The sequence below is a fragment of the Lissotriton vulgaris genome, chromosome 12 (assembly GCF_964263255.1).
Source record: "Lissotriton vulgaris chromosome 12, aLisVul1.2, whole genome shotgun sequence".
NCBI lineage: Eukaryota > Metazoa > Chordata > Amphibia > Caudata > Salamandridae > Lissotriton > Lissotriton vulgaris.
The window spans coordinates 57,280,995-57,296,174 of NC_141700.1; the positions used below are offsets into that span (position 1 = coordinate 57,280,995).

At 44.1% G+C, this 15,180-nt stretch overlaps 1 protein-coding gene across 2 annotated transcripts in view; it reads left to right on the forward strand.

Moving 5' to 3' along the window:
* SH3GL1 (SH3 domain containing GRB2 like 1, endophilin A2) overlaps positions 1 to 15,180 on the forward strand; it is a 110,147-nt gene that overhangs the window by 81,317 nt on the left and 13,650 nt on the right. For both annotated transcript variants that reach the window (XM_086947069.1, XM_086947070.1), the window contains exons 6-8: positions 4,068 to 4,226; positions 5,027 to 5,130; positions 6,603 to 6,727. In XM_086947069.1, the coding sequence (XP_086803195.1) occupies positions 4,068 to 4,226; positions 5,027 to 5,130; positions 6,603 to 6,727 (388 nt within the window). The remainder of the gene's footprint in view (positions 1 to 4,067; positions 4,227 to 5,026; positions 5,131 to 6,602; positions 6,728 to 15,180) is intronic.

Consider the following 15,180-nt stretch of genomic DNA (forward strand, 5'->3'; position numbering starts at 1 on the left):
GGTGGTGCTCGCACCTCCCCAGGCAGGAAACCCTTTGTCCAGGCCCTCCTCGCTGGAAGGACTCCCAGCAGCAGGAGGTCAGACATGTGTCTGTGGTGGCAGCATCCATTTTGTGATGCTGAGGCTCTGGTTAACTTTAACCGGGGTTAAGGCTACACACATGTCGTGTCCCTCTAGAAGGGTGGAATGCTATCCCCGTCGCCAGAATTGGCGAGGGGATAGTATTCCAATTCGTATGACACCTTACTCGACATGTTTTGATAAAGCCAAACCAAAGATAGCAAATAACCGCGAGGATTATAATGCACTTAAGAGTATATGGTATGGCAATATCCCGGAACAGCTTAGGGAGTGGTTCCCGACAGCTGCAGACAGGCTCAGCTCATGCTAGAGCACCATCTCACATATTTCCAAGCACTCTGCCTCCAGGATTGATGAGGCCTTCCATAGGAGTGGCTGATAGGAACATATGTGTCCAGTTTAGGGTTAGGCACAGGCATACTGTACCTAAGTAAGAGGTGATTACACCAACTTACCCCAGCTGAGTGATCAGCCAGTTGTGTCAAATATGGAGGCCAGGCCAGGGGTGGCACAATACGTGCTGCAGCCCCTGGCAGGCCTTGGCTACACCTATGCCCTGGGTACCTATGGTACACTGTTACAGGGGCCTATAAGGTGAACCAATTCCAATTGTGTTATGCACCTAAGGTACATGGAGTCCATTTTAAGGAGAGAGCAATCAGCCTGGGGCCCTGAATAGCAGGATCCCAGGCCAACTAAGTCAAAAACCAGCTAAACACCAGGCAAAAAGTTTGGGGGTAACCATAGTCAGATATCCACCTTCCTACACTTTGGGACCTGATTATTACAGTCAAACCTGATATATGTTTCTTAACTGAAACTTGGCTAAAACCTCACACCATCCCCACTATCACTCTTGGGATTCCTGTAGGATATAAAATCCTAAGGCTTGACCGCCCGAATAAAATCGGAGGGGGCATTGCCATAATCTATGAAGAAGAGCTGAAGGTATCTATAATAGAAGAAAGAAGCAGCCCCCTCATGGAAATTATGATCTTCAGGATTAGCGCAGGCTCCAAAGATCACTGGAAGGGAACACTGGTCTATCGTCCGCCGGGGTCAGACACTGGCTTCACTTTGTCCTTAACTGAGATACTGGCTCAACATTTTAAAGCCAAGGAAAACTTTCTTCTCCTTGGAGATTTTAACTTTCACGTAGATACCCCGAATCTTCCTGAGACGGTATCCCTACTGTCCGACCTCTCTTCACTAGGGTTGGAGTTACAGAATAGTGGCCCCACTCATACAGGAGGTCACACCTTGGATTTAATCTTTTCTAATTTCCCCAAGATACGGTGTCGTCCCTCCTCCCGAATAAGTTGGTCTGACCATCTTATGATCGAATTCTCCCTTCTTGGCCTGGAAAAACCTGCTAAACAGCCCCCCTCCCCTCCCTGTGGCGCAGACAATGGCATAAGGTAACATTGAATGAATTACAGGAAGTATCGAGAGAACCCCCCCATTTTAGACACAGACAATGCAGAGTCCGCCCTATCCAAATTCAACACTGCCCTTTTGGCGGCGGTTGATCTACTGGCTCCTATGAAACTTTATAAACAGTACCCCACATCCAAACAGGAAGTTTGGTACACAGAACAACTTAGACTGGAAAAACAGGAATGCAGAAAACTGGAAAAAGCCTGGAGGAAAAAACACTGAGGAAAGTAGGAAAGAATATCACAAAACCTTTTCCTCCTATCATAAAAACATCAGGCTGGCCTCTAAGGAATTATATAAGATCCTACAGACCATTGTGAAACCTACTGCCTGCCAGCGAAAGCCCGGATGACTTTTCCCAGTCTCTTTGTAATGACATCTCCCTATTTTTCGAAAATAAAATAGAGGCTATTTACGAAAAAATTACCAAAACCACTAATCTAAAGGATAACACTGCTAACCCCCCCTCAAGCCCTTCTACTGGCAATAATGGTACATTAACCGCCTTTCCAGAGGCCAGCCAGGGAGACATAATCTCCCTAATGAACCACATCAAAACAGGGTCCCCTCTGGACTTTCTTCCGGCCAAAATGGCTGCCTCTCTAAGCAGCCTACTCTGCCCTATGGTACAAACAATCGTGAACCTCTCTCTTAAGGAGGGTCAGGTACCCAAAGACTGGAAAAGAGCGATAGCAAATCCAATTCGGAAAAACTCGGCCATGCCATGGACAGACTTATCCAACCTCCGCCCCATCTCTCTCTGCCATATTTGAGTAAACTGACCGAGAAACATGTGAACACCCACCTGTCTAAATACATCGAGGCAACGGGAGGTCTTGACCACACCCAATCTGGGTTTAGACCTAACTACAGCACTGAATCAGCGCTCCTTTCTGTACCAGATAACAGAAGGATGGCACAGGACAGAGGGAGCTCTATGATTCTGGTGCTGTTGGACCTGTCCGCTGCCTTCGACACGGTGTCACATGATATTCTACGGGATCGTCTGCAGAAGGTGGGGATAGGAGGTTTGGCGCTGTCCTGGCTTGAGAGCTTCCTCTCCGGACGCTCACAAAGCGTCAGTTTAGGCTCCTATCGCTCGACATCGGGGGAGCTCACCAAGGGGGTTCCACAGGGCTCATGTATAAGCCCAATATTATTTAATGTGTATGTTGTCCCCTTTGCTGATATTGTGAGAACATATGGATTTACGCCAGTCTCGTACGCTGAGGACACTCAGCTCTTGTTTCCATTCCACACCCTCACCCCAGCAATTAAACACTCCTTTGCTGAGGGTATGAGAGCAGTATCCAGCTGGATGGCCTCCAATTGCCTACAATGCAATGTGGGCAAGACCGAGGTCATGCTTTTTGGGGAGGCCCCCCTCCTGTGGTCACCGGACTGGTGGCCTTTGGATTTGGGACCCGTTCCCATCCCCAAGCAGACAGTAAAGAACTTGGGCATACGAATGGACCAGGGACTGCTACTGAATGAGCATGTGAACCAGGTGACTGGCTCATGGTTTCGGACAATCGTACTTCTGAAGAGTGTGTTTCCATTCCTGCCAGATGTCCATAGAAAAACCCTTGTCCAGGCCCTTGTAGTCAGTAGGCTGGATTATTGTAACGGCCTACTGATATCTGCTAATGAAGACGTGCTTAGCAGACTACAAGTGGCTCAGAATACCGCAGCACGACTGCTCCTAAACGTTCTGCCTAGAACACCCTCCTGTCCGCTCCTGGATAAACTTCACTGGCTGCCTATCCGTCAGCAGACGAGGTTCAAAATTTGTTGTACTATACACAAATGCCTTTATGGCTTAGGGCCACAATATTTGACAGAAAAATTGAAGTTTTACAAACCTGCGCGCTCTCTGCGCTCTAGCAACCAATCCTTGTTGAAAATCCCATCTATCAAAAGAGCAAGGCAAGGTGGCCGAGCACTCTCATACATGGGCCCCAAGCTATGGAACAAACTTCCCCTCAATTTGAGACAAAACCCGAATCATTCAACCTTTAGGAAGACATTAAAAACACATCTGTTTCTGACCGCATAAACCTTTCCCGCACCTCTCAAAGCTCTGTTCTAGACATATATGGCGAACCAAGCGCGGAGATACCCCTACGGGGGTCGAGTCTTGCGCTATATAAGCATATAAATAAATAAATAAATAAATATGTCAAGAAAACATTTTGCTGGTGTGGATTGAGTTGCAGTGGTTTCCCCTGCCCTTGGGAAATTGGAAGCAGGTTTCCCCTTACCTGTAACCCTTGTCAACTGACTTGTTATTTGCATTGTCTACAAGCGTCTACTGTATCATAGTTTGTCTCATTGTCCGTTATTCTATCGCCATAGGCACAGACTTTCAGATGGCTAGCGGCAGATGCTACACGAGGGGCTGTGGTCTACAGTTAGTTGTTCAGTGACTGTCCACAATGTGCTTCCCCGTGGCAAAGACAGACTGCATCTTTTCACAGCTGCTCTGTGACTTCCTATACTGATGTGTGTATGTTGATTGCGTATTGTGAATCTTGACTATCTTTACACAGCACCATCTGAAGAAGCTGGAGGGTCGGCGCTTGGACTTTGATTACAAAAAGAAGCGGCAAGGGAAGATACCGGAGGAGGAGCTCCGACAGGCCCTGGAAAAGTTTGAAGAATCCAAAGAAGTGGCAGAGACCAGCATGCACAACCTGCTAGAGACTGATGTAAGGGAGCAGTAGACAGAAGCCACAACTGTGATAGAGGATATGCCCACAGTTTGGGGGTATGATGTGTAGCCATTACCTTTGGAGGAGAAATATATGCTAAAAGATCCATGTGGGTAGCTTTGCTGTAGTAAAACTGAGGTTTAATGAGCACACATCCTCGTGGCAAGTGTTGAGGAACAGTGGAGCAGGAAACTGTCCAACGAACAACAGATGTGCATACTCGAAGGGTTACTGTTGACAGTCATTTCTCCCTCACATGGGTTGGAATAATGTTTCTAATTCTAAAGAGCTATTAAGGGAGAGAAATTAGATGTGTTTGAGGGAAGTGGTTTGATCAGAAGGGTAACAGAATTTTGAAGTTGTGGAAGGCGTTCATTGTGTGTAATGAGTGAATTGGCAGGTCTGTTGTGTGAGGTTTGCTGAGACAAAGATTTGGAGATGTGAGGTGATATATTATGAGGTTATGTGTGAAGTATAATATTGCGTGAGAAGTGACCGGGTCATCTGCAGTTTATGCCTTGAGAGATTGTGAAGCAAGGAGTTAGTTTCACTGCGAAATCTAGCAAGCAGTAGAGAAGTCGGTGAGGAGATCCGACATTGTTGGTCAAAAATGTGCATATGAATATAGGTTAATGCGATGGCATATCTCCTTTGCGTGCTTTGAAGACTGATAGGTGGGACTATAACGTAAGTATGTTGGTCAATGCAGGGTATGAACGAGACAGTGCGGAAGTGCAGGTTGTAAGCTACACTGCTGTTGCTTTTTTGACATATCATGATCTCATGCCTTCTTACAGATAGAACAGGTGAGCCAGCTGTCAGCCCTGGTGGATGCGCAGTTAGACTATCACAGGCAAGCCGTGCAAATCCTGGATGAACTTGCGGATAAACTGAAAGACAGGTGAGAGAAGGCTTGTTGGCTCAGACTAAGTGGATTCTCTTCGTAAAATACACACCTTTGAACCTTAACACAATTTCATGTATATTTGGTCATACTACAAAAATTCAATTGACAAGAAGGGAGCAGAGCCAAAAGAGCGTTCTTAGAAGAAATTAGTCAGCAAGTTTTAAAATTAAAATAAACCTAATGATCGGCATGGGGTTCTGGGACCATACGCTGGAGAAGGATTGCACCTATGGTTTGGAGGGAGGTGAAAACAGGGTTAGAGAGAAAGTAAACACATATACTCCGTAGAAAAGAAGAGTCAACTCAGGCATGTAGTGAAAGGACATAGCTTATCCAATGAGAACATTGAGAGGGTCTTAGTCAGAACAAACACAAGAATCACCATTGTATCAGGAGCTGGGAACTGAGATGGATAACAAAGCCATCCCTTCATGAGTGAAGGGCTGACCCAGAACCCACTCAATGTGTATGTAATGTATTGGAACAAAAGGTCTGGCAAGCAGACCGCTAAAGCTCTGTGTAGCTGAAACCTAACAGAGGTAAACATTAAGGGAAAGGAGGGATACTGCTTCATACTTAACTCGTAAATTAAATAAGAAAATAACTAAATTGAACTCTAAATTGTCAAAAAAACAAAATGATTGGAAAACCGTAATAAAAATACAGACCATTGATTAATCATCTACAATTGTCAAAGAAACTAATCCGCCTGTGAAAAAATGTCATTAATCGTTTTCATCTGCACTGGAAATCAAGGACCAGACAGATGGAGGTAAATGGTTATTTCCAAATTTACCAAATCAAGGCGATTTGTTATTTAAGAGAAGATTTCAGAGGAAGGCTGATGTCAAGCACAGACGTTCTTTGGGTGGAATGGTAGCATTGTTAATAATCCGTGTTGAATTGGTAGCTGAAACCAGATGTGTATTACAGGTTTCCAATGCAGATAGTGCTTTTAGGGGAGGGAATGAAATACCTTGGGTCTGGACCATGAAACACAATGGCTAGAATATGAGGAGATGCCGTTGATGTCTGCGTGAAGGGGGGGAGGGGATGAAACATTGCTGCGCATTCTTTGAGCATTACAAAGTTGGTTCTGGGAGTGTGTGTGTGTGTCAGAAGTGCAGCCCCTGCCAGGAAATTGAAGAACTCCTATTTTTCTGTAAACTTGGCAACAGGGAGATCCTTAGAGGTTTGAAATAGCTGGCTGAGTGGAAAAGTGAAAGCAAAGGTAATTTGGAATGGAAACTGGAAGGACGATCAAGCAGAAGGGTTACTCGTTCAGCAGTTTGCGTATGTAACTTATTGTCTAAAAAAAGACCCACTTTCTTTCTTACCCTCCTGCCTCGGTATATTCACAAAATACCGTCTTGGCCATTTTGTGTAGGAGCATAGACTGGTATGATCAGACTGTAAAAATAATTTCAATTTTATTCTGTTTTAATGAGTATTTTGTTCTTTTCTAGGATGAGAGAAGCACAGTCCCGACCTAAGCGAGAGTACAAGCCAAAGCCCAGAGAAACTTACGACTTTGGGGATGCGGACCAGTCCAACGGGGGATTCTCCTGCAACGCGCCCAGCAAAGTCCCAGGTAGCTGATTCTCACTTCTGTTTCTTGTGAACCAGTAGTTTTCCAGGAGAAGCGGTTGGGCTTTGTAATGGATGTGCCTTGGCTTGAAGAACATGCTCTGAGATTGTCAATAGCATTGTCCAGGAGCAGGTGACTTAATTTTCTCTTAACAGTAAGGAAGTATTTAGGCTTTCTCCAGGGCAAACGTTGAGCCCACACTGAAGGGGTGTTATTGTACATCTCTTCAGAGACTTTTTAACAGTGCTGGGAGTCTTGTAATTATTGGATGAAAAGTGTCTTTTTGGTTGTAGCTTACGCCTCCCTTGTAAAGTCACTTTAGCTTATGTTTGTAGAGAAGTATGTGCTCGGGAACAAGCTTGGGTATTAATTTGATACTCACTCTAACATAAGTGTTAGTGTTTGTGCAATCTGTTTACCAATATGTATATATTAGGATTTATAAACAAACAGTAAAAATAAGTTTGTCACCACTGACCCTAAACTTCAATCTTCTCACACAAATCAATCCGTTTGCAGAATTCAACAAAACATCAGTACATTTCCCCAACACTACGATTGCCTGTAGGGCGGTCCTTAGGATTGTTCATTGGTCGTTTCTATCTAGGCACATATCTTCTAGACATTTCTTTAGCACCCCAACGTCTTGATGCCCAAAGCCACCCACAGCTTCAAGTATTTTGGGCCTTTCCCTTTTGTGCAAACTGACACTTCGAGTGGGTCACTGCAGAGTGGAGCCTGTCATACCAGAGTTAATCAAATCATTATTTCCAAGCTTAGAAGCAGAGGGATGTGGCCAAAAGAGCAATTCCGCCCTAGAGATGTCCTTTGCACACCGTGTTGAAGACTCCTGGTCTAAAGTCACCGTGGCTATGGTGATAGGTGTTGTACTCAATTGAATCATGCCTGTATCTATCATTCTCTTTTAGTTGACCAATTTGTGCCTGTCCTTTGATCATCAGCCCATTCATGGTCGGCGTCTAACACCTTGGACCATGTTTTACACTGTATGAAACCAAATACAATTAATTTGGATATCTTATTATGTAGCAGAATCATGTTTAACCAACTACTGCCATTCCGTTGAATGAACTAGTTAATTTACTTTGTTTTCCTAAAATAATTCCCAACTGTAAAATGCCTCAGAGCGTATGTAAGCCACAAATCATTTTTACTACTTTACTGATTTAGATGTGTGAATTCAAAAATATTGCAGCAAATGAGTACTCGGCAACCACAGGATCAAAGTAAAACCATGTACATAAGATCAGAAAGCATAGCCTTGTCGTGAAGGTGTTAGCTGACTAGAAGAGCTTGTGTTTTTTAGTCCTGTTTTTGGTGATGTGATACAAAACCTGCCTACGTGCACTGGGCCTGCTATAGCTTGCCAAAAGATGGTGTTAGGTAACCATGTTGGAAGGCGAGGCAACGTGCAGATAAATTGGTATTTCATTGAAAGCAAGTCATTTCAGACAATCAAGTGCACACTCCCACTTGGTGCCCATTTTTAAGAAGGTAGAGTGTGCCCTGCTATTGTCAGTGTACGCTACAAACCAACATACCCTGGGGAAACAATAAAATACAGTATTTCAGCACAAAAGTAGGGGAAATAAACATAAACTCTAGGATATAAATATGCTTCCAACAGCCTTCAATTTTGTTATAATTTTGAATTTAAAATGACAGAACGAAATGTACAAAAAAGTTAATAACTAACATCTTTTAGGTTGCTACCTAAATTCAGTTAGTGAATGAAGGAAGAGTGATTATTGGATCAGGGAGTTCTGTCCAGTAAGGAAGGACTACGGAAGAAAAAAGGGATTCCTTTAAATGTTTAGATTAGTGCAGTTCTGATTTTTATTTTTCTATTGCTTTATGGTCTCTCTCGCCCTTTAATTTTCCTTCTTTTGATAAGAGAAGGCAGACATATTAATGTATTTCAAGGTAAGACACGCCGGTGAAAAGTAAAGTTTTACTTCTGAATGAAGTAAATGGAGCCCTTCAAGGATAAGGTCACTTGGTCAAATGTTCTTGCTTCCCGTACTAAACAAGCTGCAACGTGAATCACAAATTCCTGGGTGTGCAAGCTAAAGAAAGATGTAAAAAAATAAATGTGTCGATCCATAGGGGAATAATGCTAAAAGATCCTTATGATGGTACTTCTAACTGCAGAGCCCAGACCTTAGAATATTCCCCAAGTGCCAGATCTCCCTCGATACACTATGTTGGGGTGTGGGGCTCTGAGCAGGCTCTCTGCTGTACCAGAAATGATGGAGTGGAGCTGCATATAAATGCCACCCCTGTGCACAGACATCAGTTCCTTTCCACTCTTTCTGACATGTATCTGAAGCTCTGCTGTCTAACTTGTCGCTTTTCTTGTGTCTTCTAAAACTTGAATCCAGTGTACCAGTGAACAGTGTCTCCTCCTAAAATTATAAGTTTCAAACCATGCCTTGACTGCTAGAAACAAATGTTGGTAACTGATCTGCATGAGGTGTCTCTGGGTGCAGGCCATGGCTCGTTGTGCAACAAATATGCCAATGTGCACTCGAATGTGATTTGAATCAAAAAAGAGTGCTGTACGTCGCCGAACATAAGTGGCGGCACTCGCATATGTCTAACTCCAAGTCATGGGCATGGACTCAGTGCTGCTCCCACTGCTGTTCCTGCGAGTAGGCTACCTCCTGAAAGTTGAAAATGTAAAGTCCAAATGTAAAAACAATACACGAAGTAGGACTCAACCCTACCATACCACTCTGTGTTCAAAGAGAAGCACGATTTAAGATTTCTAAAGAACTCTTTATTCAGCTTGACTCTGAACCAGTGCATATACCAGGGCAGACGCAACAGCAGAGGCTTCATTATCTTTTTTGGCTCTAACTTCGAACAAGGTATGCCCCAAGAGGGAGATTATGATGGGGATCTTTTTAAGGGAGATGATTTTTTTTTCTCCCTCCTCACTATGCAGATGACCACTTTGACACAGTCTTAAAATGGCGAGTCGGCCTGATACCTCCACGGAATCAGAGTTTGACCTGCCACTTGGACCACCCTTGGAAGAGAGCGCATCATTTTCAGTAGTGGTACAACTGGAAGCTGAGGTCCTCGATTTGCATCTGTCTTCAGTCAAAACCAAAATGAACGTCCTTATGCAGATGTTGCAGCCTGGCCAGCCAAATCTGAGCCATTGCTGCCCTTTTTGAGGCACAGACCAATACTTTTTTTTTTTTTTTGGAGTTTTATATAGTGCGAACTAGACCCGGTATCGAGTATCAGAACGCTTTACATAGCACCAGTTGCATTACATGAGGACACATTCATTTTTGTTAGGCACGGGGAGAATAAGGGATTTGCCCAGAATCACAGGAGGTTCAGCGTTATTGCCGAGACTCGAACCGGGTTCCCCAGATTCGAGGTTGACCGCCCTAGCCATTCGGCCAACTCCTCTCACCTTGATGGGCACTTGGTCAAAGCCCTGTTTCTGCCCGCTGGTAAATAAGGAGGTGTCCAGGCATCACAGACCAGTTCCTGGTAATCCAGATTTTTTTCACTAAATATCCTACTCCTGTGGAGAGGCTTCAGTCAGCAAGAAAACTCTTATTTCATTCCCCCACAACTCCTCTGGACTGGGTGAATTTGGAGAATAAGGTGAAAGCGGCTTTCCGAAAACATATGTTCTCTTCTGCTAGCCAGACATTTATATCAGTCAATGTTGTTTGTTTATAAGGTCGCTACACGCATGTTCTCTGGGACATGGCCATTGGAATCTTACTGGCGGTCCTGGAAAACCTTAGGACCTCTCTTGCTTAGACAAACTATTACTGGCGAGACACAGGCAAGTATGTGATTGATGCCGTCCTAGATACTTCTGATAACTGGGAAGGGATCTTGGCATCATGTTGTGCCCATCCGATATGCGTTCCACAGTGTACAAGATTCTCTTAAGGATATGTCCTTTGATGGCTTACACCTTTTTGATGAAAAAGCTGATTTTTCCTTGGAGCGCTTTTAAATATAGTGACGCTATGGTGCTGCCTCTTAACTTCTGGCAAGCAGCTGTAACATCATTTCCGAAAAATCAGTGGCTACTCCATGGGCTGGTGTACAGGCTTTGATGGTCTTTGCAACCACTGCATCAATCACCTCTGTCCTTCCGAGGCTGGGGATATGGGTCTGGCATGCAACACGCAGGTCAGCAGGGCCTCCCGTCCACCTAGTCCCCTTCTGCTGTGGCAAAAGCCACCAATTACTTTAGTTCGGCTTAGTGGCACACACCTATCCTGCGAGGGTCAGGTTATAGCACTTCCTCCCAAAGCGGCAATCCATTATATCAGACAAATGTTCAGCATGGCTGTGTCTAACCCTTTATATTTTTTCTTGTCAAATCTCCCCCCCCACCACCAACCAAATGACTTTCAGAGAAGCCCCTCTCAATTCTGTCATCGGAGGTGCAATTGTAACTCGCTGGAGGTACAATCAAGAGGGTTCTGGACTCCAAAAGAGAAGAGGGTTGTTACTGTTGCTATTTCTTTGTGCCAAAGGAGGACGAGAGTATCTGACCTATTTTGGACCTTCGACTAAAGTGCCTTCCTGCTGAAGGACCAATTTAAAATGCTCACCGTGGCCAAGATCCTGTTTGCTCTGTACCCTGGGGGTTGGATAGTAACCTTGAACTTGCAGGATGCGTGTTTTCGTACACCCATCCTGCAGTCCCACAAATGTTACTTGTGATTCATAGTAGGCCAGGAGCACTTTCAGTTTGTCATGCTCCCCTTCAGCCTCACCAGTACACCTGTTCCCTAAAGTGGTGTTCATCACTACCCACCTTCAGAGTTATTTGAAAACTGGATTCCCTGAGCTTGGCCACTGGATGGTGAAGATGGGCTTGCCACAGTCAGTCGTAGACCACCTTCAGACTAAGGTGAACTTTCTGATGTCATTGCCGTTGAGGTGCAAGAAAACAAAGTCTCACCTGACTCCTTAGCAGAGGCTTCCATTATTTGGAGCAGTCCTGGATACACTACTGGTCATGACCATCTCTTAGCCGTAACAGGTCCAGGACATTCGTGCTATGATCCCAATGTTTCAGCCTTAGTCCCAGATGTCAGTGAGAGCAGCTCTGATGCTGGTTGGCCTCCTCCATCCTCCCTGTTTATTAACCCAGGTGGCACATGCAGGCTCTAAAATGGAATTTGAAATGTCATGGGTCCCAGCATCTGTGAAATCTATTGAATGCCATTGAGATTTAAAAGGAGATGGCTCTAAATCTGCATTGGTGGCTGCTTAAATAAAATTGGTCCATCTGCAGGTCCATTACTCATTGAGAGTTGAGGTGACGGACGCATCTCTCCTGGGCTGCTGAGTGGGGTGGCAATCGGAGACCTTAGGTCTCCAACAGTATCCCGCTCCATTTAGTTCAGTTGGAGTTGTGAGACATTTCCCAAAATCAGTGGACTTTCCTTTCATCTTTCAGGAGGAGGCTGGTGTAGGTTGTCAGGGACAACACCACTGACATATGGTATTGCAACTAGCTGTGAAAAGTGGGGTCCTGTGCCAGGAAGGTCTGTGGCTGTGGAGCTGGTTGGCGCATCAGGGCGTTTTTCTGTTTGTGAACAACTTATTAGAATCCTTGAATGCCAGGGCGAATGAGCTAAGCAAGTGGGGAGAACCCTGACTAAATATTTTCCACACAGCCAAGAACATGCGTGTTGGAGTTACTAAAAGAACACCAGCCTGGAGATGCATTCCAGCAGGAATGGAACAGAGGACTCCTGGATGCCTCTCTGCCTATGCTTTTCATTCTCCGGCTTTTTAAAAAGATCAGATGCGACTGGGGCCAAGTCATCTTAATGCTTCTTTTGTGGTAGGGTTTATAATAGGTTTGACACATTTCTTCTCGGACCTTCTGTAATCCCACATTGGGACCCTAATTTGGTCTGGTGCATAGGTACTTGCTGTGTCTCCTGGCTTTAAAAACTGTTCTCCTCTTCATAATTACTTCAGCTCATCAAATGAGTGAGCTTCTGCCACTGTTGGTGTAACTGCCCTCCTGCACTGTTTTCCTGGGCAAACTAGTGCTGAGGACTTGGGTGGCCTTTTTGCCCTACGCCGTGGCTCCGTTCCACATTGTGCAATCCGAAATCCAGCCAGCGTTCTTTGCTATTGGAACCCCAGAAGTGCTTTAGTCTTTTATATTGATCATATCAAAGATAACCGTGGGTCCGATCAGATTTTTGCAGAGTTCTCCGGGGTGAAACTAGAGAAATGCTGTGGAGAAGAGGACTCTGTCGATGGGTATAGTTGCATTACAATCTACTCTATTCCTGCTGAAAAGCAACTGCCAGAAGGTTTGAAAGCCCAATCAACCAGAGCTAAGGCTGTTACCACTGCGTTAGCACATGGAATACCTTTCCTTGATATCTAGAAGGCTGAGAACTGGGCGTCTGTGCATACATTCACAAACCACTACTGCCTTGACAGTATGCCCGGCGGGAAGGACATTTTGCCCGCTTGGTCCTGCTGGACTTCTTGTTAGGAGCCCACTCCACAGACCCTCTACCTAGTCAGGTATTGCTTTGGTATCCATTTCAAGGGGATTAATCTTTGTTAAGAAGTATTCCTCAGAAGAACTATTTACCTTTGGCAATGCGCTTTCTGGTGGATACTCTTTCTAACTGCATATTCCTTATTGTCCTTCCTCCTCTCTGTTGTGTGGAGTGGCCTCTTTTTAACATCTTAAAAGGTCCCAAATTGAAAACCAGCACACTAATACCAACAATTGTTAACGCTCCACAGCTGAGGATGCAGAAGGAGAATTTTTTTAAAACTGAATTAAGCATGCATGGGTGGTGCTTATATATAGCTCCACTTTTAGCACTTCAGGGGCAGTATGGAGCCAACGCAATGCTGGGCGGCATGCAGGACCATTACTGGAGAAAACTTTCATGATCAGCTTTGTCTTGTACAGTTTAAATACTTACATGGGATCTACCGGTCTCCTTAGACTGGCATTTTCAGAAAGGACCAGGGCCAGCACGCTTACATTATCAAATACCTATAGGGGATTTTATACACACAGTTTGGACCTGGCCGTATTTGGATCACTTTTTGTCAGAGATTTTTCTTACATCCCAGTCTATTCTGGGGCGGCCATTAAACCAAAGTCCAAAATTGGCTTTGCTCAGTGTCCTGGGCGATGAGGACATCACAAGTGTGGTAAAGGTATTTTTGAGACCTATTTTAACATTGTTGGAAAAGTGGCCTCTCTCAGAAATGGAGAAGTCAAGCATCCTTAAATGCCACCGTGTAGGAACATGGCCTTGATAGATGCCCTAGCCTCGAGATTTCAATATACAAAGCTAGATATTGTCCCCAAAAGCATAAACAAATGCAACCAATGGGATACATATTTTCTATCTAGGTTGAACCATACACCGCTTAAAATGAAGTTAGCAATAGAGATCACTAGATATGCATACGTAATTGTAACTATACCTTCATTCCTGAATTTGACTGTATAACGGAAACCGTAACTGTACAGCAAATGAAGCATAGTTTAAAGATGTGGTGTTTGCATTTGTGATATAATATTAAATAAAAAATAGTAAAGCCTCAAAGAAATTTATTTAAAAAAAGAAAAAGGTTGCAGAAGCCAGTCGGGCACCTTTGGAGTATTCAAGGATGAGAATTCAGTGGTTGGATAGAATATCTGCCAGAAAGAGCGAGACTGAAGGTAAGCGACTTGTAAAAACAGATATGCAGTGTGGGTCCCAAGTGATCTTTCTTTTGAAGATCTCATTTTCATGGGTGGGTGTATAGGATAAGAAGAAAAACACACTGTATGCTTTTCTTCCCGTTGGCCGATGATTACAGATAGACATGCTTTTTGGAGATCCAGACTTGATCAGACAGATCAGTGATTTGCCCTCAATTGCCTCTTGACGTGAAATGCCCATCCCTGTCAGACCTGGTCTTGCTAAAGGATGGAATATAGTATTGCTGAACCTGTGCATCCTGGCTTGTATTTTTGGCATTTCTGTATTTCATAGGACATTGTACTCTTTCTATTTTAGAGCCATATGAAACCCCCCCCTTCACCAGAATCTGATTTCAACCATGGTTTTGATTCATCTAAAAGAAACTAAAAGGGCGCCTTATGGCACTTTATGGTCTTAAAAACCTGGGATGAGATCTGTTCAAGTCCAATATAGTTAATCATTTTTTTAAAAAAAAGTTCCTTTAACAATGCTAAGCAAGTTCATCTGTAGAGTATACCTATGCTGGAAAAAATTGCATTTAGTGGTAAGTATGTTTTTTCTAATGAATTATTGTTCACTTGTTTAGTCCTCTCCTTTAACCCTCTGGGAAGTTTGTAGACTGGTGATGGTTTGATCTGGACTCATCCCTCCTTTTGTTATAACAGAGTTTAATGTATGTTTTAGTTTCTGTTTAACCTT